The sequence below is a fragment of the Clavelina lepadiformis genome, chromosome 5, assembly GCF_947623445.1.
Source record: "Clavelina lepadiformis chromosome 5, kaClaLepa1.1, whole genome shotgun sequence".
Lineage (NCBI taxonomy): Eukaryota > Metazoa > Chordata > Ascidiacea > Aplousobranchia > Clavelinidae > Clavelina > Clavelina lepadiformis.
Window position 1 is genome coordinate 14,203,734 of NC_135244.1, and position 27,550 is coordinate 14,231,283.

The 27,550-nt window shown below is 36.5% G+C and overlaps 2 protein-coding genes across 3 annotated transcripts; one reads left to right on the plus strand and one right to left on the minus strand.

The window, feature by feature from the left end:
- Window positions 1–8,702: 8,702 nt before the first annotated feature.
- On the minus strand, window positions 8,703–11,169 carry LOC143459955 (uncharacterized). Its single transcript, XM_076957276.1, has 4 exons — window positions 10,427–11,169; window positions 9,887–10,163; window positions 9,523–9,703; window positions 8,703–9,307 (listed from the first exon to the last, which is right to left on the minus strand). The coding sequence occupies exons 1-4, from the start codon at window positions 10,660–10,662 to the stop codon at window positions 9,069–9,071; spliced, it is 933 nt and encodes a 310-aa protein (XP_076813391.1). The 5' UTR covers window positions 10,663–11,169; the 3' UTR covers window positions 8,703–9,068.
- A 2,031-nt stretch (window positions 11,170–13,200) lies between these two features.
- LOC143458617 (papilin-like) lies at window positions 13,201–24,528 on the plus strand. Of its 2 annotated transcripts, XM_076955428.1 has the most exons (25): window positions 13,201–13,347; window positions 13,455–13,489; window positions 13,618–13,638; window positions 13,845–13,877; window positions 14,043–14,160; window positions 14,864–14,986; window positions 15,410–15,473; window positions 15,563–15,695; window positions 15,796–15,955; window positions 16,382–16,504; window positions 16,927–16,990; window positions 17,080–17,212; window positions 17,313–17,472; window positions 18,210–18,332; window positions 18,749–18,812; window positions 18,902–19,034; window positions 19,138–19,300; window positions 19,408–19,524; window positions 19,856–19,922; window positions 20,489–20,621; window positions 20,765–20,945; window positions 21,711–21,830; window positions 22,117–22,236; window positions 22,703–22,969; window positions 23,610–24,528. In XM_076955428.1, the coding sequence occupies exons 1-25, from the start codon at window positions 13,302–13,304 to the stop codon at window positions 23,666–23,668; spliced, it is 2,760 nt and encodes a 919-aa protein (XP_076811543.1). In that variant the 5' UTR covers window positions 13,201–13,301; the 3' UTR covers window positions 23,669–24,528. The 2 variants fall into 2 exon arrangements, with proteins under 2 accessions (XP_076811543.1, XP_076811544.1); XM_076955429.1 differs by lacking the exon at window positions 22,703–22,969 and having other exon boundaries at window positions 13,202–13,347.
- The last annotated feature ends 3,022 nt before the right edge of the window (window positions 24,529–27,550 follow it).

Here is a 27,550-nt window from a genome sequence, read left to right on the forward strand (position 1 = left end):
GGTAATACTACAAAAAAGTATGGCAATCGGAACTTGCATAAAGGCTAGCTCGGTAACAGACGCTCGAACATTGAGGAATCATTGCCGGGTTTAAGTCGTGCAAAGACTTTCCTCAGTCCAAGAGCAAACATTATGGGCCATTAACATTAACATTATTAACACTATTATGGTGATAAAGTTGGGTGTAGTATACAAGTGCACGGTACTATGACACTTTATCGAAAGACACTTTATCGAACGACACTTTATCGAACGACAGTTAATCGAACCGACAGTTGATCGAACGACACTTTATCGAACCGACAGTTGATCGAACGACACTTTATCGAACCGACAGTTGATCGAACGACAAACTTTGACAATAACTTCAAGCAAGATTTTTGCGTGTTTCTCAAACATTGAGACAATAAGCCATTGTGATGTGCGGTCTTTGCAATGATGTGCATTAATGAATTGTGATGTATATATCATAAAGTTGACGATTTATATTTTACATCTATATTTTATATTTGTATCATAAAGTTGCCGATTTCGCATGGCGGGCCGGCCCGCCATGCGAAATCGTCCGGCCCGAAACATATTAATAAGTTATCACAAGAATACGGCCCGCCGTTTCTTATTGAGTTTCAAACTGCAGTGTTAGCTCTGTTTGAAAAAATTGTGGTATTGTTACGCCATAAGTACGTCGTACTAGTCTAATGTTACGCCATAAAACTGGTGCGAAGGCGGTAGACCAGTATCTCGTACTAACTACTAAGTACGAGATTGTCTGTACAGTAGACTAGACTAGTCGTTATAGATACAAAGAGTAAGGAATTGAAGGCAAAATTTCATAGCAAGGGGCATATCGCTGCCTGACTTTTACACAAAGTAGCTTCTTGAAAGTGGTCTTTATCCCAGCTTTTTCAATTCTTGTTGTACAACGGTTCGAGGACTTTCTGGCCACGTTCAGTGACAACGATGAGCAGCACTTGTCTGAATACATTGAATATTTCGAAACTACTTGGATTGGACGATTTCGTCGCAGGAATCGTCGTCAACCTCTATTTCCTATCCGGTGTTGGAATGTCTTCCACCGGGTTCAAGATGACCTTCCACGAACGAATAATAGCATTGAAGGATGGCACAATGCGTTCAGCAAGCGTGTCTCAATATCCCATCCGACGCTTCGCAGACTCGTCAAAAAAATTAATCAGGAACAAGGTTCCAACGAAATGTTTATTGAGCAATTGATTGCTGGAATTGCTGGCCCACCTCGGAAGAAGCGCTACGACGCTGTCAACCAACGGCTGAAGAGCATAGTCGAAAATTATGACTCAACGAATATTGACATAAAAAGTTATCTTCGAGCAATTGCACACAACTTGTAATTAAATGAATGCGATTGAAATGTGCACTTCGTCAGTTGTCGTGCTTTTAACAGTGCATATCGTCAGTTGTTTCGATAAATTGTGGTTCTTTTAATAAATTGTCGTTCTTTTAACAGTGCATATCGTCAGTTGTTTCGTTAAATTGTGGTTCTTTTAACCCTATCCTAACCAGGCTCGCGAGTTTACTAAAAAACTAGGTGTGGCCGACCCCGCACACACATTTGCAATCGTTAATTACTAGAAAACTATGCGTCGTAGACTGATGAGATTTTTACAGGTTAGTAGAAACATCATCTGGCTTCCTGTATACATCATAATTGTAAAACTAAAGAAAGTGAATTTAGTGTAAATTAGGTATTTCTAAAAGTGACACATTTCTAGAAATTCTTCTTGTTACGCCGCGCCCCCGCTGTGAGAAGAGAACGAAAGAGAATAGTTAGTCAAGTTATTGGTGCGTAAATGAGTAATACGCTTCAATGCGGAGAGAGAGCAAAATTATATAAATATCACAATATCTCAAAAATTACAAAATCCAAGTTTATCAAACAAACATGGACAGATAGCTGAACATTTTTTATGAAAAGTCATCAAATTTCAATTTTCTATAGCAAACAATGCAACTGTACGCCACGTTTTGCTATGACTGTGTGCGGGAGAAGCAACAGCCGATTCGATCAACTGTCGCTTTGATCAATTGTCGGTTCGATAAAGTGTCGTTCGATCAACTGTCGGTTCGATCATCTGTCGTTTCGATCAGCTGTCGTTCGATTAAGTGTCGTTCGATAAACTATCGTTCGATAAAGTGTCGTTCGATAAAGTGTCTTTCGATTAAGTGTCGCGTCACGCAAGTGCACACCCACAGGATGCCTTTTTATACTAGACCCCAGCTATTCAAAAGGTGACGTCATCTGGTTGTGCACTTGTATACTACACCCAACTTTATCACACCATAAGCCTGCCATATCAACGCTGCATGAAATTATAAATATAACAATGATTAAATTTTTTCTTACTCATAAATGAGATTCAGATGTCTCGTATACAAATTTGATATGGACAAATAAACTACATAAAACACTTTCTGATCCTATCACTATGTAACACTGTAACTGGATGACTATAGTGACTTGCACTGAAAAAACCAAGGTCCAAAAACAGGAATTATTTTGTGGGTTTGGTGGCCACACTAACCTACCACCTTATAGCACAATTCTATTAATTGCTATCTTGCATGTTTTAAGCCCTTGGGTTTTGCCACAGATTCCTGCTCCTTAATTTTTCGCGAGCAAGTGCTTTATTGTGCTATAACTACAATGGTTAGCTGTTAGCACCCTAACTTTAGCTCCGCAAAGTTAATGGTTAAAGCTATACAATATACAATACAACCTTTCCCCAGCCAAATTCGCTTTTTTGTTTGGGTTTTCCCCCAACCAAAGAATAAACATCATAGACAACCCAATCCGCTTGTGAGTTATTAAAACCAGGGCTTTGGAGCAGTCGTAAATATTAAATTGCTCCAGCTCCAGCTCCGGAGCTCTCTTTTACCATAAATTAGCTCCAGCTCCGTAACCCATTGATACCACTGCTCCGGCTCCAGTTCTGGCTCCATTACGTTGTAATGAAAAGTGGTGTATGGTACCTTAACCTGTAAGGTTTCCCCACTTCACTACAAAGTCTGTTTACTTGTGTATATCTTAACAGTGAACTTTGATAGACTTCAGCAATAATAACACAGGAATGACAACTGTATAATCTGATTATATTGAAGCTACTTTGAACGAATAAATCAAGATAAAACATTGTGACAGCTACATAATAAAGTCGACCACTTTCTAGGGTTGACTTAGTAGACTGTAACGCATTGAACAACTATGAATAATAACACACACAATGTAGGCATGCACGACATTTTTTGTCACGACTAAATACGATAAGCAGAGAGTAATCGATTACGTAACGCAATGCTTTGCTTTGCCGATTTCCGTAAACAAGTATTCTATGTGGCATTCGATTTGCAAGCAATTTTATAATATCATCACAACGTCAAAAACTGAGGTTTAAGGATGAACGCTCAATTTGGAATATCTAGCCCAATGGGTCGGTCAGTAGTCAGTACCATCGGTTGCAGCTATGAACATGTGGCTGTTCTGCTGTCAATTTCCCATAAATTCTTAATTTTGTGAAGGGTTGCTGTTAAATTATGTGAATGCAGCCAATAGTAGTAGCATAGCATCTTATGAAATGCATCGGAGCCGGAGCTATATTTCAAACAACTGGCTCCAGCTCCATTTGAATTTTATGTATGAATTCTGTTAAAAATGCACGGCTCCGGGGCTCCTTGCTCCGGCTCCAAAGCCCTGGCTAAAACTACAGTAGTGCGCTAGATCAATCTTTTATAACTTTTTCGTCTGCATTTTTTTTCGACAAAAATCCTATCTTCCCTTTCTTTGCTCATTTCTTTCTTTCGGAATGTTGATAAGCGTATGTTCTTTCTTAACGTTTTTTAAAAATATTTTGCAACAAGCAAAGACCGAAAGTTTTCCTAAAAATTTGTATCGACCAAATGGTTGTTGACTGACGACTGTTACACTTTTTTAGCGTGAAGTTTCCTTAACAGCTTATTTCGGATTGCATTAAAGGTTTGGGAAAAATATTTTGAAAGCAGAGCTTAAAATCCCCGACCACTTTGATTAAAAAACGTGGAGCGGGAAAAAAATTGCGATTTCACGCCCCTAAAACCACCTGGAAAACTCCTCGAAATGAAACGTATTTTCTTGTTTTTACGTACTGTAACTAGCAATTTATGGTGTAGCCTACAAATATGAAAATCCGTATATAAATCAATTTTGTAATACCCTTTTTAACTACTTTAAAATGCCGAAAACTCCATGATTCCTCGAGAAGGCCGACAGTTCTTCCCAGGAATCACATCAGTATGAGAACGACAACAAAACTTTTATTTTCAGCGTTGGGCGAAGATTACGAACGAACGTAACGAAAAATATATGGAAGACAGAACGAACTTATTTCAGCACGTTCTAATCGAAGTAAGCCTAACAAGGCTGTAAGGATAAACGAAAACGTAAAGCAAACCAAAGTAGCCTAAAATGTGCCAAAAAAGCTAAATAAAATTCTTTTACAGAAATTCGGGATTTTCATGTGACCTTGACCGCCACGATGCAAATGTCCATTAATCATCCCATCAATACATAAAACCAAATCTATAAATCACTTTGTAATTCAACTCTGCTAACATATCTGTTGTTTCAATATCAGACAGCTAAAAGCCAAGAATAAATTGTTAGTGGGGTAACGTCTTCGTATGAAAGCCCATATCAAACTTTTAATTGTAACTGAAGTTACGGCAGGCCAGCCTATATCAAATTAAGATCGGCGACAAAGAATTACTGTAATGAAATAAAATGCATTGCGTTTTTTCGTTCTGATATTGCAGAATACATAAGCGTCTCTTTTACTTTTTCACTCCTTCCTGTTGCAGGCCAATTTTAAAAAATTAGTATTTTTGTTTTCTTCATAGCAGCATTGGCCAGTAGAAGAACATGTCCTTCCACCACTTGACAACACTTTGATATCATAACTAACCCATAGGCTATGCGTTACTGGTAGCATAGCCTAACCCTAAAGCACACTAGTCTGCAAATTCGTTTACAACAATAGCGACTTGAAATAAATTTTGCAGGTGGTATTTGCAATTCCACCAACTGTTGCTGATACTGTTATGTTACACAATAACTGGCAGGGGGACTGGCCAACCGGGAAGCGGGAAAATTTCCCGGTAGGCTCTGCGTTTACGATTGTTGGAGGTTGTAATTTCTTTGTTTTTTTCACTAAAAATTATTAGCCTAAGACTAGCAATTACTTGAAAACTCCCCTTTGTATATAACGCTTGGGAAGTAGGTTCTTATTATTTCCCACAGGGCAAGTTTTTTGCGATAAAACGTTTTTTGCATCGTATAGTCACTGGGTGTTACAGGTTTTATTTGTTGCTAAGTTACTGAGCACGAACCCACATCCACTAAGTGATTTAACGTGACATATTAGGTTATTGTAAACTGCACTGTATATGTATACGTGGGCAGTACCGGTACCGTCGGTACTTTTGAGAAAAATTACCGAAGCTCTATACCGAATTACTTTTTTCAAGAAATTTTAGTCGATCCCGGTACTCGGTACTTTTCACGTGATTATTTCAAAATTTTAACAAGTATGTTTTCAAAAATACATATTAACTAATGCTCAATATTAATTTTAGCATCTGTTGATCCTTTCTAATATAGAAATGTCAATTAAAATTACAAGCGATTAACATCACGTAAGTTTTGACCTGGAGTAACCTTTACAGGGGGCATAATTGCGGCAAGCATTGTATTTGCAGCAGCATCTTTTACACAAAAAGTACCGGTACCGACAAATTAACGAACTAATTTTTTAAAATAGTAGGCTACCGAATACCGGAACCGTCGTTACATTTTTTGCCAAGTATCGGTACCGTTACCGACGGTACTTCCAAAGTACAGACTGCCCACCTCTGTGTATATGCCGTAAACTTACTTCCAAGCATTATGCCATGATGGCCTCTCTTCCGTACCAAATTTTGGGAGGTCATCTGTGTTTTTATGTTTTCTGTTCTTTTGCTTACCACATTTTCCTATTTGCGACTACCTTTTTCCTATAACCTAGGAAAACATATGAATATTGTCGCGTATAGGCCTACGGCATTTCAAACTCGTAAACCACTAATAGGCAGCTATTGTAAATATGAGGGTACATTTCACTTCGTGTTTAAAGCTGTGTAAATATATTAAACTTACTGTGGTATTTTTGATGTTAGTGTAACAGAATATTCTTGCTTTCGTATGCCAGGCTGCCTTCCCACATTCACGGTGAACCGCGACACCACCAGTAAAACCCAAGAAATCAACTCATTTTATTGAACAGCCTCCACGACCCAAAACCAAAACCGACCTCTCAAATCACTTAACAAACGGCTTTTATAGGATACAAAAGGCAAGGTGCCAAATTAGTGATAAGATAAAAGTGCACAAAACGTGAGACAAACAACGGTAATTGCAACCAATCAACCAAAACCAAAACACCGCGAAGCAATCAACGCACTAGAGAACGAACACCCCACAAAAACGGTAAAATACAAAATACTGTAAATAACGAGTGACATAGTTTCGTTACATTAGTGCATGCTGAACTAAGTGTTACGTTTTGTTGTCCTCACTCTTAGAATTACAGGCACATCTTTTATTTAAAAGCAGTTAAGTCAAGTTTCCGTTCACACAGCTCATTTCAGGAGCTCCAATACCAAACTGTCAGTCCAACTACTTGTCGGACACACGTCGATAAAAAGACACATGTGCTTAATTAACCACGGAAACGCGCAATCGGCCGCAAGGGAGAAACGCAACAGATACAGGGCAAAAACATAAGTTACTGAAAATCTTCTAGTTATGGGAATACCGGGCAGGCAGACAACGTTGTCACGACGTCTGTTCAAGGTTCGCTGTTGGTCAACACGTATACAACCTAAGAAAAAAACACGTAACGACGTCCATCAATGACGTCATTTTGACAAGTCCAAAGTACGTTCGATTTGTGTTTCAAAACCGAAACTTGCAACACTTGATATTGAAAATTTCTTCGTGTTACAGAACTTTGCCTGTGACTTCACAGAAGTGATGTTTTATCAAAATTGTTCTGAAATCCGTAAGTTTACCAATCCCAACCGTCAGAATATATCTTGCAAGCAAAATTCCGATGCATGCAACTTCCAAAATTTTCCGAAATTCATCCAACTTGCTGTCAAAGAAAGCACTTTGTCGGATGCAAAGTCTTTGCTTTAATATATAAGTTATTTTTGGGGGCCCTTTTGAACATTTTCCCGGTAAAAATTTGTGGCCCAGTCCGCCCTTGGTAACTGGTGTAATTATTACACTGATCTACAAAAACAAAAACTTTTTTGCGGCATGAACTTTGATGATTGATTTAGGCTAAGTTTTGGTTGCTGATCCCAATTCTGAGCTCAGAATTGCTCTATCACGTCAGGTTTTTTCGCTGTGCATTTTCCCCAATTTCATAAATTGATCAAATTTTGATTTTCGTTAGTGACGGTACGGTGAGCGTATGACAAATTAAATTTCGTTTGTGCATTACTTGTGTGAAGTATTACACAACAAACTCATCTGTCGTAAAGACCGCGTATGCTGGCGGTTATTGTTAGAATATGAGCGAGGACGATTGATGGTTGATGACTTGTTTTACTTCTGCTTCGATGGTATGAGTTCTCATTTCTCAAATTGCGTGACTATGCTGTTAGTTGTTTAATTTTGTCTACACAAATTACTAAATGATAAAGTTCCCATTTTATTTATTATAAGACACAAAGGTTTTCACCTTCGGGCAAAGCTTACTGAATGTTACATCGCGCTCAGTAACAACTGAAATCAATCACGTAAAAAAGGAAAGATTGTAAACATTACATTGGTATATATATGTGACACACCAGTTCAAGCGAGGATATTATCTGACGTAATTAAGAAGAATTCAAGTCCGGTCACCAACTGCATTGCGAGATCTCAAAATAAAATTCAAGCATTTCGAAAAACAACTCGTGATTGGTGACGTAACCGTCACAAGCGTATAACAGCAACAGATCAAATATTGTTATGAAATCACCTATGATGAAGCCTCGGCTCAAAGTTTTGTTGTAGCACAGAATGACAGAGTTTTCGGTAAACTTTAATCCAGTGGTTCTCAATCTTTTTTCAATCACGGACCTCTTTTCGAATTTCGAAAATATATGTGGACGCATTCATTTTTTATTTGGTAGCTCATTACTTAGTTTCCATCTTTATACATCGCGTTTGGTAGCTCATTACTCAGTTACCATCTTTATCTTTATACCTCTGCCCTGCAGACTTAATCGTCCAATGCTTTTTGTGACAGCACCCTGCTCTTTAGTAAAACGTAAACATTGTCAACGATAAACGTAACATTGTTCGTATAATGTAAAAGAAAATTGACAGCTCAAAACGAAATGTGAAGTGATTGTTACTTCACAATTGATATAAATATGCATCGATTCCAGTAGGACATTCTGTGACACTCAAAGAGACGTAAGAAAACATTAAGGATGCGTTGGAAACACTGAAGTACAGTGATCATGGCTGGGTATTATGTGTAGACATAAAAATGATGAACTTTCTGTTAGGACAGCAAGGTGGTTACACCAAATACCCTTGTTTTCTCTGCTACTGGGATCCCAGTCAGAAATTTATCTTTGGCCTTACTATGTGATATCTACCGCACATGTTAAAAACAAAGTTGGCCCAAGGTACGTCCGCCATTCAACAGCCACAGATATATGTTAGAAAGAGGTCAGGAAATTTGACAATGGGCAATGCTTGGCCCAAGTATGGCGACCGATCATAAGCCTTATATAACCATGCAAGGGCCTGAGAAAAATTATCTTATATTTTTCTCTGGGCCTAGTCTTTACCTGACATAAAACCCTTTCAGTAACATTACTAATAGCTACGATCATTTGCGACTTAATACAACGTATATATACGTTTTAAATGGCATTTATTGAAAGTTGAAAAAAGCGAGAACGCAGAAAATTAGAAAAAGAAACGAAGATAAAATACAAAGTAAAATAGGAGTTCTTAATTATAGGTAAGTGTCTTCATCTTGTCCACTGCTGCAAGACTCCTCCTCAGACAAAACGTAAGAAATGTGAGACTCTACTGCGGCTCTTTTGGTCGGTAGAACATTGTCAAAGCTGCAGTCTACTGCAACCCTCTTTGCCCTCCCACCTTCCCAATCTCCCACTCCATTAAATACAAACTTTGCCGCCGTGGCAATATCAGCATGCACTGCTTTGCAGTGCGATGTGTAGTGTAATGTGTCTTGAAATAAAAATGCAAATATCAGTACAAGTCATAACGTTTGCTAATATATATGTACTGTATACTATACATACAAACAAACATAATTAAAACCAAAACTTTCCAACAGGCCAGTCCATGTTAATACAAATTTGGAATAATTATTCAGTTGTTAGAAAACTTGTCTACCAACTAAATATCACAATATTAATTGAAATTTGTAGTTAAAGCCTTACCAAGAAAAACATTATATAACTTGTGATCTTTGAAGGCATTCTTTATTTTCCTTCTTTTATGACCCAGGCCGCTCCACGAAAATTCTGAAGCTAACGACTTTGTCATAAAAACCCTGACAAAATTCCTGAGCGTTGCACGTAAGGACTGTACGTCGACTTTCCTTGCAATTAATTCAATACCCTACAACAAGAAAATGCATTAGCAAATATAACAAACAATGTGCGCAGATATGAGTTACATTGATTATTTTGTTTGGCATACCTTTTTAAACAACTTTATCTTAAAATTTGATTTAAGGTAAGCTTGTTTTAGCACTTGATCGTAATGTTATATAATTTCTCCAAAAGTGTCAGTAAAGCTTACATGTAGATCCTGCAGAGACTTGTGCAGTTCTTCCATTGTTTCCGATCTTTTAGGAAGAACTGGGGCCTGGTAAGTCGACTGGTGACCACACTGTGATAAGCCAGGTTTGTCTAAAATTGATTTGAGAGCATGCAACTGCTGGCTTATTACATCAAATCCTGATGCCATGTCTTTTGAAAGCTTCTGCAGCAATTCTGTTGTGGAACTATTAGGATTTGCAGCACCGCAGTTCACAGCCACAGTCTTTTGCATTGGCTTTCCTGGTCTTATGAATACACTGCAATAAATAATGTGTACCTAATATCATACAACAACGAAAAGGCTTTTACATCATTTATAACATCACATGGTAAGTTTACAGGAACTTCTTACGGAAAATTAGACAGTTTTTTCATCTGCTGGTGGTTTTAAACATTGACATTAGGTTTAACATGGACTAAAAAATTAAACATTTTCAAATATCTACAACAAACAGAAAACACACATCAACCAAGAATGAATGCCATGCAGCAATTTAACAGTAAATGGAAGAGTATCTACCTTTCATCATTAGTTCGTACAAAACTTGATCTTGCATTTTCGGAAGACTCTTCATCAGGCTCACTGGACAGCTCACTGGTTGAGCACTGCTGTGTTGTATATGCTATTCTGCAGCACTTTCGTCGTTTCCACTTTTGCTGTCTTGACAACTCTTCATAACGTTTATAAAATATTCGAGAAGATCGTTTCTTAGGCATAATTATCTCAAGCTTAGTTACTGAAAAAGGAATAAACATAAGCTGTATTCTGTAAGACTGCTGATGGAGACATTCTGTTTTCTGTAAGACTGCTGACGCTAACTAATATTGGCAAACAAGTCACGGCTTATCAGATCTAAGAACAGAAATTCAAGACAAAGAAAAAGAATTCCCATGAGGCTACATTTCGTAAAAAAAGCGCGGAATAAATCAATGCCACGCGATTGGTCAAGGGGAAAGACCTCATTGGCAGAACTATGGGTAGAGTGATGACGTAGAAACTCTTCGGCGAAAAGAGAACAACTATAAAGGTTTGCGATTTGGTCGCCATTTTGAAAATGAGTATTGTGTACGAGCTGTTGAAAGCGTGGCAGTGAGTTAGGTTTTATAACTACAAATGATTCCAAAAGTAACACTTTTAGCGTTTTTGCATAAAATTTTGAAAATGTACATTCCATCTTATAATAATGATTTATAATTAAGTGAACCGGTTAATTATTCTACTTGCGCCTTGCATTTTATCGCTACTTATTGTAATATCGCACTACCACAATTATCATTACAATACAGTGTCTACTGTGTGATCATTATCACATTATACAATTTTCACACCTACAATGTTGGTAGTCAATAATCATCTATAGTCCAAATACAATTAATTGTTTCCAATTACCTGGTAGGCCTACAGTGACATGCAGAAAAAAGGCCTTTCAAGTTTGGTGAAAGGATACGTAAATAACAATACAATATTTTTGATAAAACGTACATAAAAAGTTTCGATTTTTATACCAATATTTTGCAAGAAATTCTTACTTGAGGCAAGGTTTAGAAAGGTACCATGAACCATCGATGGGCTGTTTATGATAAACTACGATATATGTAAGATTATGTAACTCTTTCTTACGAACAAACATAATACACACATAATCTATTATAATCAGACATAAGTGATCAAATGGCCATACATAATCTGGTATAATTTCCGACTGGGATAGCAGAGCCAAAGATGAGCATTGGATAAAAGATGAGTGGTCAGAAAGGAGCAGTTTAACACCTGGAGAAAAAATATATCCTTCATAACCCGTTAGTGGATACCAAGGAGATCCTCCTGCCGCCACTTCACATCAAACTTGGGGCAATGAAATAGTATGTTAAAGCCCTTGATCACAATGGAGATTGCTTTAAGTACTATATATTAGTATATATTATCTCAAAAACGTGATGTGATAGAAACAAAATAACGCCAGATTCGGATTCAGCGCCCCCAAATTAAGTAAAAAAAGACCCAAACACAATCTGCCGCAAAAACCGTGTTGACCAGTGTTATCAATATATAAACAACGTGCATATCCAAAAATTCTTCTCATCACGTTTTGTTTGTTATACTGCATAATGGTAATGCGTCATTGGAAATTTGGTAATATGATTTACTGGATGATCGCAGATAAGTTGATTGATCTCCTCTATACAAAATGTAAAGCATTCAACATTCGATATAGTTTACTGTGAAATGTGTTTCTTATTGTGAGACCAAATTCGGCTTACGGTTCAAAACGTTTTTCTATAAAGTAAGATGTACGAAATAAGAACAATGACAAAAAATAGCTACCTTCATTTAAACTATAGCACCCTATCATTTTCCAGGCATCTTGTCGCAGTTGTGTAAGTTCGTGGAAGTTTTTAACTCTCACAAAAACTGTAAACCGCAGCAATAGGCGTACGCCCGGCAAGTCACTCAAACACGCTTATACATGTACGCCAGAACAAACAATATTTTCTTGAAAAACTTGGTCTTTTTTTCTCTTTTCAAAAGGTCAGTAAACTTTTTAAAACAGATTTTCTTTTCCCAGGAACGTCATACAACCCCATTTACTGTTCAGCCTACGCTTGTCGTAAAGGAGAATTTTCGTTTTTTGTAAATTCACTTTGACGTCATAGTTTGTCAGTTACTTAATAAAGCAACAATTTAAGGATCATCTTTGATAATATTGTTCTTTCTATAATTGAACATAGCTTACTTTTAGAAATCTCGATTCCTCGCAATGGTAATGATGGTTGTATAAACACATAAAAGTCGTTTTAACTTCTGACTATGTTCAAATCATCGTTACATCCAAAAACAAACAAAATAAATCACGTACTCAAGATAGCAAACAATGGATATTCCGGACAATTTTTCCCAGGGTTAAGGTTGCAGGTTAATTTGTAACGGACAATATTATCACTTATTACTGTTTATCCAGATATTGCTTAAGTAAATTGGGTTATGTACACGCCCCTAGAGAACGTCTCAGTCAGCAGAAGTTCTGTTGACCCACTCACAATCTTGCGATAAGGATGATAAATCTTGCTGAAATTTAGCAAAAGAAGATGGTCGTATAAAGTCGTATAAGTTTTCGACAAAATAGTCAGGAGCTGCCGCCTCCTTGTTTAACATTTTTGGTTTAAATCTTTTCCTATCAGTATGTTGACACTTAGCACGATAGACTTACTGAGCTTAGCAGAGACATGGAAGCAAATAAAGTTTATGACTGGAGTAATCACGTGAGCAAATAGAGCAGGCTTGCGAGGACGTCATTATGGCGGGATCATTCGATATATAACGGATAAGCATTGCCTTTTGCCCTTATCTGACTGCATATAAACTTCTAGGTGGGATTCTGTTAACAAGCTCAAAAATGCATCGACCCTTCTGTATTTGTTTTTTGCTTGCCATTGTTGCAGGTAATACTGTATACCAGTTTATGCAAACTGAAATTTATTCAGTAGTTTACGCCATGATATACGATCAGCTTATTTAAAAGTAAACTGTTTAAAATCTATTTTTGTAGGTTTAGCCACTTCAACGATAGATACAAAGGCCAAGGTAGGTAAAATGCATGCAAATGTATAAAATAGAACGAGATTTTTATGTCCGACCTTAATCAAGGTTAATCAAATGTCAAATTACATTGTTTGAAGCAGGTTTCAAGGAATTGTTTTTGTTGTTTGCAGGTGATGGCACTTCGTGATGCAGTAAGTAGACATGAAATATTTTTATGCCCTGTTTTTTGTCTCTGTTTCAAATATATATTTTAAACAAAAACATTTTATAAAAAACGTTTTCACTTGCTTTTTGTTATTGACCTCAGCCATCCACTAACATTTTGCAGTTATTGTGTATATTGATAACATGTTGAACTAAAGAAAGTGAAATAAACTAACTAAAATGTTTTTAACAGCTTGACAGCGTTTTAAACGACAATGAACAACAGGTTAGTACATAGCAATAAAAAGCAAAAACACTTAATAATTTGGTACTGAATATAAATGCTCATGTTAATTTGTACTATTTTTTCTTCATACGTATAACTTTTCTATAAATTCCCTGTAGCTCTTCGAATACGATCAAATCTTTGGTATATACTTTTTGTTCTTAGTTCGAAGCTCGGGCGGATTCTCCCGTAGCATGCACCTTCCACGCTTGCACTGCTGAAATCTTAGGCTGTGCCAAACTTGAGGTTGATGAACGAGGTTGTAAACTGTGCAAGTGCGCTGGTATGTCTTGGTCTTGTCGCCTTTCATTTTCGTTAGAATCACAACGCCGTATTTTAAGACATGTTGGATTAGTATAGGATTCCATTGTTCCAAATATTAAGTGATTTGAGTTGTACTGGACGTAAAGTGTCATGTTTGTATAAGTTAATCTAAAAATTTGTCAAAGCATATATTACTGTGAAAATCACCTTGTCAAAGAAGAGAACTGATAAACCTTCCAAGTTTGCTCTTTGTCATAAATGCGGGCGAATAACTGATCTTAAATAGTTGTTGGCCGTATAATTTTAAACGTCCTAAAATCTTAAACAAGCCAACGCATGGTGAGCACCATAAAGTACGTTGTCCTTTACTTATGAGGCGGGTTCATGGCGCCGCAAACTGACTTTTCCGCTCGTTAACATTTTAAAACCATTAACAAATTAGGTGGTGCGTCATAAATGTTTTATTATACTCTTTGTAGCTTTATCTTTGTTACCCTTAAAACCAGTTTATGTGACGCTGGAACAATATTAAACCTGAAGCTGAAAGCTACGCTTTGGTTTCTCCAACAATCATTAAGTATAGTCTTTTTTCAACGTACATAATAATCGCATAAATGTATGACCTGCAGTTTTGATTATCAGTAATACATGATTAATTCAATATTCTAACATTATTATCTTTACTATACATATAATATTAATCCTTTCATTTTCATCACCAGACGAAGGCGTGGTCATAGAACAACCAACACCTTGCACATACCATTCATGTACAGCCGAAATGCTCAAGTGCGCTGGTTCATTGGCGAAAGATGAAAATGGATGCGAAAAATGCGAATGCGCTGGTGAAGCACATGTGTTATATTAAACCCTAGTGTTGAAAATACCCCGGTTTAGTGCTAACGAAAACCGACTGGTCAGATGACATAATATATAGGAGAGATCCCGCGGAAAGATTGCGGAAGTTAGAATCTGAAGACTTTACCTCCGTACTTTTTCAGATTAATATCGATTGATGGCATTGCGCAAATACCGCAACTAATTTCGAATTACAGTATTTGATTAATATAATAACTATAAAATATTTAAATTTAACTTTATTGGGTTATCGGCTAGCAACGTTCTTTCACAAGAAGTCTTATTAACCACAACGGGTCTTATTAATCTTATCAATTTTAACAAATGATTTACTTTGAAATAATCAGCATTTAACTTGCTCTTCTGTAAAACAAAGAAAAAGGATTTTCTTTAACTAATTGTATCTGCAGCTTTTGATGAGGATTTTGGAGTGGAACTACCCGCAGAGCCACTGGCTGAATCTACTGTTGACAAGTAGGTGATAGCTATTGGGGTGCGAACCGCTGTGATGTTAGCAATGTCATTTACGTTTCATTGAATGATATCCGAAAACATTTTTCAAGGGGTCGTTGCATGCTGAAACCTGACGCTGGACCATGTCGGGGAAAGCACCAACGATATTACTTTGATCGATCGGCCAACTCTTGTCAAAAATTTATCTATGGCGGTTGCCATGGAAATAATAATAATTTCCAGGTACCAAAGTTTATTAAATTGTAGATTGATTGCGTTTTTAATACTTTAGTAAATTAATCACAAAGATTTGTCTTTTTTCAAATGCTCTTTGCTGGTATAGACATTGGAAGAATGCAACGAAGTATGTTCAAAAAGGAAAAGATCTCAGGAACCATCCAAGGAGATTGCCTGTCCCTACCACGATTGCACTGCTGAAAAATTAGGTTGCCTTGGGGAACTGGCCAAAAATGAAAACGGATGTCCGCTGTGTAAATGTAAAGGTATAAATCTTTGTGTTGCATGCATTTAAACATCATGCGGGGGAAATCCTACCAAATATTGATCAAGCTACAGTAGCAAAAAAATTAAAAAGGGCCAATTTAAATTTTAACTGCTAGAAGCCTAAATAATGGAACGTGACAAATATTCAATTATCTTCTTGGTAAAACAATTTTTAATACTTTTTAAAAATACTTTATTGTCCTTTAAACTCTCAATAATATCATATGCGCATCTGAAAGTTACGTTTCTACTGTATTTTCCCCAACAATCACTAAGTATTCTTTCCTCAGTGTAAATTATAACCACATAAATGTATAACCTGCAGTTTAGGATATCATTACTATACGTTATTAAATCTATATTCTAACATTATACCAATATAGTTGCTATACGCTACATATCAACCTAGTAATTTTTACCAACAGACGAAGGCGTGGTCATAGAACAACCAACACCTTGCACATACCATTCATGTACAGCCGAAATGCTCAAGTGCGCTGGTTCATTGGTGAAAGATGAAAATGGATGCGAAAAATGCGAATGCGCTGGTGAAGAACTTGTGTTATATTAAACCCTAGTGTTGAAAATACCCCGGTTTAGTGCTAACGAAAACCGACTGGTCAGATGACATAATATATAGGAGAGATCCTGCGGAAAGATTGCGGAAGTTAGAATCTGAAGACTTTACCTCCGTACTTTTTCAGATTAATATCGATTGATGGTATTGCGCAAATACCGCAACTAATTTCGAATTATTTGATTAATATAATAACTATAAAATATTTAAATTTAACTTTATTGGGTTATAACCGATATATCGGCTAGCAACGTTCTTTCACAAAGAGTGTCCAACCACAAGCGCGTAATCTCATCATTTTGATAAAGAATGTGCTTTTCTATAATCAGCGTTTAACTTGCGCTTCTGTAATGCAAAGTAATAATAATTTTCTTTAACTAATTGTATCTGCAGCTTTTGATGAGGATTTTGGAGTGGAACTACCCGCAGAGCCACTGGCTGAATCTACTGTTGACAAGTAGGTGATAGCTATTGGGGTGCGAACCGCTGCGATGTTAGCAATGTCATTTACGTTTCATTGAATGATATCCGAAAACATTTTTCAAGGGGTCGTTGCATGCTGAAACCTGACGCTGGACCATGTCGGGGAAAGCACCAACGATATTATTTTGATCGATCGGCCAACTCTTGTCAAAAATTTATCTATGGCGGTTGCCATGGAAATAATAACAATTTTCAAGTATCAAAGTTTATTAAATTACAGATTGATTACGTTTTTAATACTTCAGTATATTAATCACAAAGATTTGTCTTTTTTCAAATGTTCTTTGCTTGTATAGACATTGGAAGAATGTAACGAAGTATGTTCAAAAAGGAAAAGATCTCAGGAACCATCCAAGGAGATTGCCTGTCCCTACCACGATTGCACTGCTGAAAAATTAGGTTGCCTTGGGGAACTGGCCAAAAATGAAAACGGATGTCCGCTGTGTAAATGTAAAGGTATAAATCTTTGTTTTACATGCATTTAAACATCATGCGGGGGAAATCCTACCTAATATTGATCAAGCTACAGTAGTAAAAAACTTGAAAAGGGCCAATTTAAATTTTAACTGCTAGAAGCCTAAATAATGAAACATGACAAATATTCAATTATCTTCTTGGTGACAGAATTTTTAATACTTTTTAAAAATACTTTATTGTCCTTTAAAGTTTGAATAATAACATATATGCGCAACTGAAAGTTACGTTTCTACGGTATTTTCCCCGACAATCACAAAGTATTCTTTCCTCAGTGAAAATTATAACCACATAAATGTGTAACCTGCAGTTTAGGATATCAGTACTATACGTTATTAAATCTACCGTAAAACCTCTATTTCACCGCCACCTCTATTTGAACACCACCTCTAATAGAACACCACTTTTAGCGGCGGAATTGTATTAGCAGGTCTCTACTGATAATTATACAATTGATTAAGTTTTCACAATCTAGCAGTTAAAGCAGCCATTTAAAAGATACCAACCAACATACCGGTAGTAACAATGCAGTATCACGTTACAGTAAAATAGAGCGCCAACCTCTAATTGAACGTCACCTCTAATAGAACGCCACTTTTAAACAAGAGTTGAAAAATAGAGCGCCATGGCGGTGAAATAGAGGTTTTACGGCATATTTTAATATTATATTAATATAATTGCTTTACGCTATATATCAACCTAGTAATTTTTACCAACAGACGAAGGCGTGGTCATAGAACAACCAACACCTTGCACATACCATTCATGTACAGCCGAAATGCTCAAGTGCGCTGGTTCATTGGCGAAAGATGAAAATGGATGCGAAAAATGCGAATGCGCTGGTGAAGCACTTGTGTTATATTAAACCCTAGTGTTGAAAATACCCTGGTTTAGTTCTAACGAAAACCGACTGGTCAGATGACATAATATATAGGAGAGATCCCGCGGAAAGATTGCGGAAGTTAGAATCTGAAGACTTTACCTCCATACTTTTTCAGATTAATTAATATCGATTGATGGTATTGCGCAAATACCGCAACTAATTTCGAATTATTTGATTAATATAATAACTATATAAAATATTTATATTTAACTTTATTGGGTTATTGGCTAGCAACGTTCTTTCACAAGAGTGTCCAACCACAAGCGCGTAATCTCATCATTTTGATAAAGAATGTGCTTTTCTATAATCAGCATTTAACTTGCGCTTCTGTAAAACAAAGTAATAAGGATTTTCTTTAACTAATTGTATCTGCAGCTTTTGACGAGGATTTTGGAGTGGAACTACCCGCAGAGCCACTGGCTGAATCTACTGTTGACAAGTAGGTGATAGCTATTGGGGTGCGAACCGCTGTGATGTTAGCAATGTCATTTACGTTTCATTGAATGATATCCGAAAACATTTTTCAAGGGGTCGTTGCATGTTGAAACCTGACGCTGGACCATGTCGGGGAAAGCACCAACGATATTACTTTGATCGATCGGCCAACTCTTGTCAAAAATTTATCTATGGCGGTTGCCATGGAAATAATAACAATTTTCAGGTAAAAATGCTTGTTTCATTATTTTATTACGTCATTACTGCTTAGAAGTGAGATCATTAAAATGTAATGAGTGGCAAGTTAAATGTTATATATTATTGTTAAGACATATGAGGAATGCAATGTAGCGTGTGTGAAAGGAACTGTGAAAGCCCAAGAGCCGCAAGATCCAGTGCCATGCTTACTCCATGGTTGTACAGCTAAAATATTGAATTGTCCAGGAGAATTGGCGCTAAATGAAAACGGATGCGAGTTGTGCGAATGTGCTGGTAAGCATGACGATATTTTACATACCTTACAAAATTTTCTTTGGCAGGACTGTGTAATGTGCTAAAATATTTTCAATCAACTCTTAATTGTTTTTTTCAATATAAAGGAATTGTAGTGGAACAGCCAACCGCTTGTCAATATCACGCTTGTACGGCAAAGATGCTTGGTTGCAGCGGATCACTTGCAAAAGACGAGAAGGGCTGTGAGCTTTGCGCTTGTGCTGGTAAATAACGTATCTTGCTTCCTTTTGAACGTATGAACGTTTGCATGAAGGTTGATAAGATTTAATTTTTTTCTAAATTTTTTTTCTGAAAATGCTTGTTTGTGTTCTTAACTGATTTTTGAGCTTGGTTTTTGGCCTTGACCGCCGCTAAAAAATTTTAAGAGACCGCAAACCTTTCAAGACTAACTCTTCATTTAATATTTTTGTTGTAGTTGCAGAAGTATAAACTTTGAGAGTCCGTTAGAGAAATTTAATAGACGGTTTCGATCGCTCAAAACACTTTAAAATACTGATTCTAAAATTTATAATTTTTTGTATCTCGGATTTGCAGATCTTGATCAGGCGTTTGGAGTTCCATTTCCAGAAAAAAAAGCGACCGCTGAAACGAATATAGACAAGTATGTATAAACCACTTTCTACGTTGCGATTGAAATTAACCGTCGTTATCGACATACCGGATCGAGTAACCTTTTCCCTTTTTGTACGTGACTAAATTTTGTAATTTCATTTCGGTCTCCAAGTATTGTGTGTGCACAAAGAGAGGAGAAGTATTATTATCTGCGGTTCGTAGGTATATCAGTCCCTCGTGCCTTTTTTCTTCGTAAACCGATTTCTTGAAAACTGACTTTGGTATGCGTTATGATACCTAATAGGTACGTTACCGTATCCACTCAAACTTTTGCTCAAAATGCGTTTGCCGTTATTGGTTTCTTGCTTGTTTTACAACGTTGATAAAGTGTTGTTTTTGCGAATGTTTGGTTTTAGGATGTCATTGGATTCGGAGCCAATACATGCAATACATGTTTTGGTCTTTACTCTTTTGTACCTTTCAATTCGCAGTTCACACTCCTAAATGTCGAAGCGATCAAAAACATGCAACTTAAACCGCAAATTTACCAAAAAGCTGCTTTAAATGCGCAACGTAGCAAAAACTTCTTCAAACGTCATGATTTGTTTTTACCAGAGGAACTTGCATGTTGTCTCCGCAAAAAGGACCCTGTCGAGGAAAACATATTCGTTATTACTTCGACCGGTCGATGAATGTCTGCCAAAAATTCAACTATGGTGGTTGTCACGGAAACGGCAACAACTTTGAGGTATTTCTACTTTGCATATAATATGTTTCATTAATCATTTCATAAAATTTTGGCTTCACTAGGAAAAAAATTAGCTGCTGTAGCTAAATCCATTGCCATTGCATTGCCAAGAGTTTATTAAAAGATAACTTTTGTTTAATCAGACATACGAAGATTGTGTAGCGGCATGTAAGATAAAAGATGTCAAACCCTACGCTCCTGAACCACCAGTGGAGAACTTGGTGCCTTGCCCATACCACGCATGCACGGCCGAAATGCTTGGATGTACCTTTGGCCTTGCTAAAAACGATAACGAGTGCGAACTATGCAAATGCGAGGGTGAAGGTAATTTGAACATATAGGCTTATGTTTGCATCAAGTTTAACTTGTTCTTGTCGTATAACGCATTCATAGACATAATCTAGTTTTGATGCTGAGAACGGAGTTTAACTTTTACCTGCTAAATGTGTTTGCAATAGTTGTAATCGGCACAAGTACTGCAGAAATACACATATGTATTTACTATAGAAGAAATAACTGACATGTTTCGGATTAGGCTTTAGTCCCTCTTTTGAAAGCAAAAACTGGACTGATAAAATTCCGAAACATGTTGGTTATTTCGTTTAGTGAAAAAAGATATCTATTTCTGCACTCATTGTGCTGATTACAAGATTTCGGTGTTGCAAAATATTTTCATCTCCTCCGAAATTAAATGCGTTTCAAAGCAAACCATTATGTTTTCATGTTGCATTTGGAAAGTTGTATCAACATAAAATGAACAGAACTCGTTTTGTTTAATGTCTACAACGACTGACCCATTATTGGCTTTATTAAAAAGTTTGAATTTTGTTTTGAATGTTACCATGACAAAAGAGCTCATAAAACTATCATTAGATAGATATAAAAGGGTCTGCTTTTAAATTATATAAAGAGTAGGCCTACTGACGACTTTTAAAGCTAAGAATAAACTGTTTACTTAGTTATTAAGTTTTTTACTGTGCTGGCTGTTTGCATTCCAGATTGTTATCTGGTAACCTATTAAAAACCGTATTATGGTTTAAACTTTAAACCAACTGAACGTTTTTCGACTTTTCTTTGAAATGTCACCAGGTGATGTTATCGTAGAACCAGAATTTCCGTGCCCATACCACTCATGCACTGCAGAAATGCTTGGATGTTCCGGGGAACTTGCTAAAAATGAAAATGGTTGCAAACTCTGTGAATGTGCCGGTAAGCGTCAAGTAGAGTGATCAATAACTATATAACACTAATAACAATAAAACTTATAACTTATAGATTAGACAAACACTACTACTTTTCACAAAACTATTTTAAATAATGAAACCAGTTCAAACAATGGTAGCCTAACACTGACATTGCATCACTTTGATATAGTCGAAATGCATAGCATCATAAAGTAGCCTTTTAAACAATCATGTGACATTTTTACAAGGATGATTCACAAAACGGACACAATAATTCTTGCGCAATTTTGATGCAAACATTTTTTAAACAGACGAGGTGGTTGAAGAACCTCTTGTACCTTGTCCTGCCCATGTCTGTACGGCAGAAATGCTTGGTTGCGTTTCAGGTCTCGTAAAAAATGAAAACGGTTGTGAGCTGTGTGAATGCGAAGGTAAGCTAGCATGGAATTAGACCATAAAATAAGTTACATGTAATTATAATGATATACTGTAACAATTAACATACTGTGTGAGAACACTTTAAATAAATTCAACCAATCCAATCACAAAGTTAGTTGTAAGATGCACAGTAGACCATACTATTTTTCTATTTAGTCGCTTTTACTGGACTATATTGTCCATTCTATAGTATAACTTAGACAGTAACCCAAGTGGCTGCATTATTGTTTAGGTAATTGTCATTTGCAATCGCACTTTTGTTAGATTCTTTTAAAATCATTCACAAACATGAAGGGTATCGCTTAAATATATGAATTTAAATTTGATAAAATATTACACAACTTCCGAAAGCCAAAATGGAAACACAATGTTTAGGAAAAGAATACAGGGCTCGCTTTTACATAACACGATATTCTTGAGGAAACCTCTTTTACCTCTCTTTACCTCTCCCTGCCGCAGAACCAGTTGAAGAAGAGTTAGCTCTTACTAAATGTCAGGAGCAGAGAGAGTCGGCTTTGGCAATTGGGGAGGCGGTCCAGGACGGACCCTTTGCTCCAAAATGTCTGGAAGATGGATCATTTTCTCCTGTCCAATGCTATTGGGATGAATGTTGGTGTGTGGTAAATCTAGATGGAAAAGAAGTTCCGGGAACAAGGGTTGCCAATCAATATATGGAAACTTTAAACTGTGACGAGCCCGTTGTTGCTCCCCCCAAGCCATTGCCTGGTACATGAACAAACCACTTTTTCGGCATCACCATTTTTTGTATCTTGCACATTTTTTTGTTTCTGAAACAATTGGACATCAAGGCAATAATTTTCTTCATTTTTTTGTTTTTTATTTTCTTATGTATTCATGATAAACTCTGTGGCAAGCATGATATTTTTTCTGTTTAAAAAGCTAAAATCTTATGCATGCAGGCAACACGTCATATAATTGCATGCAATCACCGGGTTTGTTTACTATACAGGCATCAGTAAAAAAGTATTATATAAAGATATCAATAAGAAAGGTTTTTACGTTAGTTAGGTTCATTTGGGGAGCATCTTTCAAGCTTTACTTTCTGATAGTGCGTTGCTCACAGTTTACTGGTTACTTACACTCTATAGTCTATACTATAGTATATAAGAAGAAATTCCATCTTCCTGCTTTTATATTTCAAAATGGCTTTCTTTCACCATTAATTCTGTTTGAACTCAAATGCCCAGTATCATATTATTTGAAATGGTATTGGCTCTATAGGTTTCGCTTAAAGATTGTCAATCTGTTTTGCTTTACTTACGCTGACACACTCACGTTAAAACCTAAATAGAACAATCTAAAGAACTGTTATATTTTATGTGTGAAATCGAACATTCTTTTGCAGATATAGAAGTGGCCAGGCGTGAACTTGAGCTTGCTTTGAAGAAACTTGGTGTTGAGTAGGAAGTGCTGTAAATTCTGAATGTACAACTTATAACTTCTCAAACAAGATGTATGACAGCCTATACTTTTGTGTAATTTTTCAGCTTCCATTATGCCCACCATTAATTAACAGAGAAGGAAAAATTTTTGCTTAGGTCTTTGCTATGTGATGTTTTGGTCACCGTTAACAACTACAGTATTTAGGCACTATAGTTTTAGAATAGAGTTATTTAAAATTCAATATCACTAATTCGCACGAAAAACTGTACCCTATAAGTTTGAAACTACTTTTGTTGGCTCCTTGTTGATCTTACTCCAGAGTTATAACATGTTATAACCTAACCTACATATAACCCAAATCTATACACCTTCTAATTAAATCTAAAATCAGCTTAAACTAATATCAATTTTTGCATATCTTTTCTTTTCTTCTAACGTAGGTTTATCGTTATATCTATAACAGCGGGCTTGTTGGTCTAAATTTATGGTTAAACAATCGCTTCATGATGTTACCCTTATATTTTCACTTTGCAAAGCTCATCCCAAAGTGATACTGTAAAGTGTAAATCGTTGCATACACCACGAATTAATATTTTTGTTAAGTTAAACCATGTTGACAAGTGAGGTAAACGTTTTACTCCAAACTATTGCAGTCATGTTTTATAAATCTTAACACACATTTCTCGTTAGCACATTTTGTACACAGTCTTAAAGTGATTCCATTTCAAACAGGGCTCATTCGTGCTGCGTTTATCACTTTGCATTATACCCATTACCCAATCTTTTCTATATACTGCCATTATATGTCTATATCACTTATATAATTCACATGAAATAATTATTGCCTTAACATATGCTGAATAAACTTGCTATACAGTTGTTATATAAGTGTCCTTTTTTAGGGTAGACACTGTTCAATTCTTATACCTAAAACGATTGCCAGTTGTATTTCTTTTAGTTACTTTCACGAACGGTGATTTATTGTATCGGCATGGGAATATATTTCCCTGCGTAAACAGTCGGTTTGTATAATTCATTCCTATACAATAAAACATGGAACCTAAGTGATATAAACAGGGTTGCCATCAGTCTCAACTCAAAAATAAGGACGACTAGAAAATCAACGAGGAATACCACCTTAAACAGTGTACAACAAGAGAAAGCAACCAATGTTCCTGAAAAAAAAAAAAAAAAAAACAAGACACTATCTGCATGTTCATAATTTTGATATCTCTTTGGTACAAAATGGTATCGTAAAGTGACAAAATGCCCAAAATAAGGACAAAAGTGCCCACATCCGCCCTAAAAATAAGGACGAAGGTGAAAATAAGGACATTTCTTAGAAATAAGGACAAACATATTTTCTAAGACACGGACCTTTAAAATAAGGACAAATCTTATAAATAAGGACGGTATGGCAACCCTGGATATAAATCTACAAATAAATCGAGAATTTCTACTCAATTAACCGATTTATGCGATTAACCAGTGTATTTTCATCACATGTGAATAGGAATGGTTTGGGATTATGCAATTCTATGCGATAAAGTAATTTATACATTTAGCTCAGAGGTGATGAACATGCGGTCCGCAAAGAATTTTTTGCGGCCCGTAAATCTGTTTGAGAATCGCCCTTGCATGACGAAGCATTCCGGCGAGACCAGCAGACTTGAACTTTCTTCGACCTATTTCTAATCTTTGCGCAATGCGATATCAAAAGCTGGTACCATGATTGGGTCGCAGCAGTAGCCTATGTCTTCAATAGATTGCCGCACTCAATCGATGTATTTTTTTGCCGCGGGAGCAGCTACAAACCTGCCGAATGAAGCGGTTGCGTTTGGATGCTAATTAATTACTGTGCAAAATTGTACAGGTTACTAAAAAGTTGTGCAGCCCGCTCACGATCAGCTGTTTAACTGATACAGACTTCTTCATCACTTTACATGTCTAAAAAAGGTTCTTGTCTGATCCGATCTCATTTGCATTCCTGCATGCTGGTTCGAACGGTTCTATAATCTATGGAAAAATTTCTAGCTCATGTAAATCTTTAAATCGAACGTGCATGTCTTGTTGAACAAATTTCATGTGTTCAACATAAACGAGCAAGTGGTTGTCAATAACATCTTCCGACATTTTCGACAGTCGCGAAAAGTAACTGAAGTTTCTTCTGTTCAGAGTCTGCTGGTAAAGCTCCATTTTGTTAATTAGGCCACATACATGGTTTTGCATTGAACCGACATAACATTTTAGCCTTGCAGTTTATTTGTTACCCTGTTAACTTTCTCAAAAAAAATCTGCCAAAAGACTGGTATCTTGCCGGTATGAAATTACATCTTAAGCATGAGCAGTTTCTTCTCCAAGAAATTCCACCACATTTTCATGGAGTTCGCTATACCGTAAAAGAGATTCGTCTTTGACAACCAACCAACTTTCGTATGAAGGAGGAGACGATCAGATTCTTCATCATTTTTTTTTGCAGCTTTATATTTTTCCACACGAGCTCTCGCAAGCTGAAGCTTGCTTCATATGGTGTAGCCTACTGTGAAAGCTACTGATTTTACTACAACTACTACTGATTTTCGCAGTATACCTGAAGAAGCAAGCTGATGCTTGAGAAAGCTCGTGTCGAAAAATATAAAGATAACCTTCAGAGTGCCAAACTATATGCTGTTTTTTTATTTTACTTTAAAATTTGGTTAACACGTTTCAGACAACACCAATTTCTGATAAAATTGTTGGAATCGTTGTGAATCAGAAAAAGGGTTTTCCCCTTTCCGGAAAGGAGGTTGGGTATAACTTGTGTTAGTTTATTACAACTGACTAGCCTAGACTATGATAATGCATATGGAAAATGGTTTGTTATATACCATCTGGCAAAACGGTGAAGGTCATGGATAATAAAGCCTGATAGTCTCAGTAACAAGATTGTCAATGGTATCCACTGAGTTCTAACATGGTGTTTGACCACCGTAATCTGGTGGATTCGTTAGGCGAAATTTACGACCACGTGGGATGCTATAATCAGACTGTCCACTATGCTGGAGAGATATATACATGCATTCATGAGAGGAAGATTATGTAAACCTACCTGGTACCAGTTTATACGGCTCGTGGTGTAATATAGAGCTTTCGTTATAATGTAACCCACAATACAATCAATTTTGTCAGGTTAATTGATCAGAACGTTTGGTATACCTGTAGTTTTTATTATGTGCAGACATGCAAGCTCCGTTGTTCAACAGCTAGCTAAGTTTACTCCTATTCAATCTTTCTCCAGTGCATTTTTTGCTAGCACTTATATAACTAGCCTAGGCCTATAGATTTAGGCTGTCTGTTGGCTGGATACATTTCCATGATTTCTTATCAAAAACCAGCTAATAATTACAGCTAAATGAATGAAGCCAGCCTTGCTCATTCGTTTCGATGATTCTAAACATATTTCACTGTGTTACTTTTGACCGTTTGTCTGCTCTGATTAGTCTATGTCCTCATTTCGTGTCTTGTGTAAAGCATTGTAGCAACTGAACTCGCTGGCCACTCGATAATATTCAAAGAGTCATGACTGATGGCTACGATGGCTACAGACATGTCTGGTAGACACCACTTTCTTTCCATACGAGGCTACTCATGATTGAATATCTATACTTAATAAGCTGCGTAGACTTTACTTCGAGCATATCCTTCATAAAGTGGTGACTAGAATGTTGAAGGTAGAGGTATCACAAATTATGAAAAGTTGCAACTAAGGTTGTATACCATTGGTACTAATCTTTGTGCAAAGGTAAATTTAAAGCATTAGATGGATATTTACTTTACAAACTCTGTGCAGCTGCCAGCAAATACAAACTGGCTGACGGAAAATAATGTTAAACTCACTGTCCCTAACTTCATCCATTTTCTACC

Coding starts and splice junctions, on each gene's coding strand:
- LOC143459955 (XM_076957276.1), bottom strand. CDS start 10,662: ATGTTTATTCCTTTTTCAGTAACTAAGCTTGAGATAATTATGCCTAAG. Junction 9,704..9,886: donor AGTCTCTGCAGGATCTACAT/GTAAGCTTTACT, acceptor TTCTTGTTGTAG/GGTATTGAATTAATTGCAAG. Junction 9,308..9,522: donor GTTATATAATGTTTTTCTTG/GTAAGGCTTTAA, acceptor TTTTATTTCAAG/ACACATTACACTACACATCG.
- LOC143458617 (XM_076955428.1), top strand. CDS start 13,302: ATGCATCGACCCTTCTGTATTTGTTTTTTGCTTGCCATTGTTGCAG. Junction 16,505..16,926: donor CGAAAAATGCGAATGCGCTG/GTGAAGAACTTG, acceptor TTGTATCTGCAG/CTTTTGATGAGGATTTTGGA. Junction 20,622..20,764: donor GAAACGGCAACAACTTTGAG/GTATTTCTACTT, acceptor TTGTTTAATCAG/ACATACGAAGATTGTGTAGC.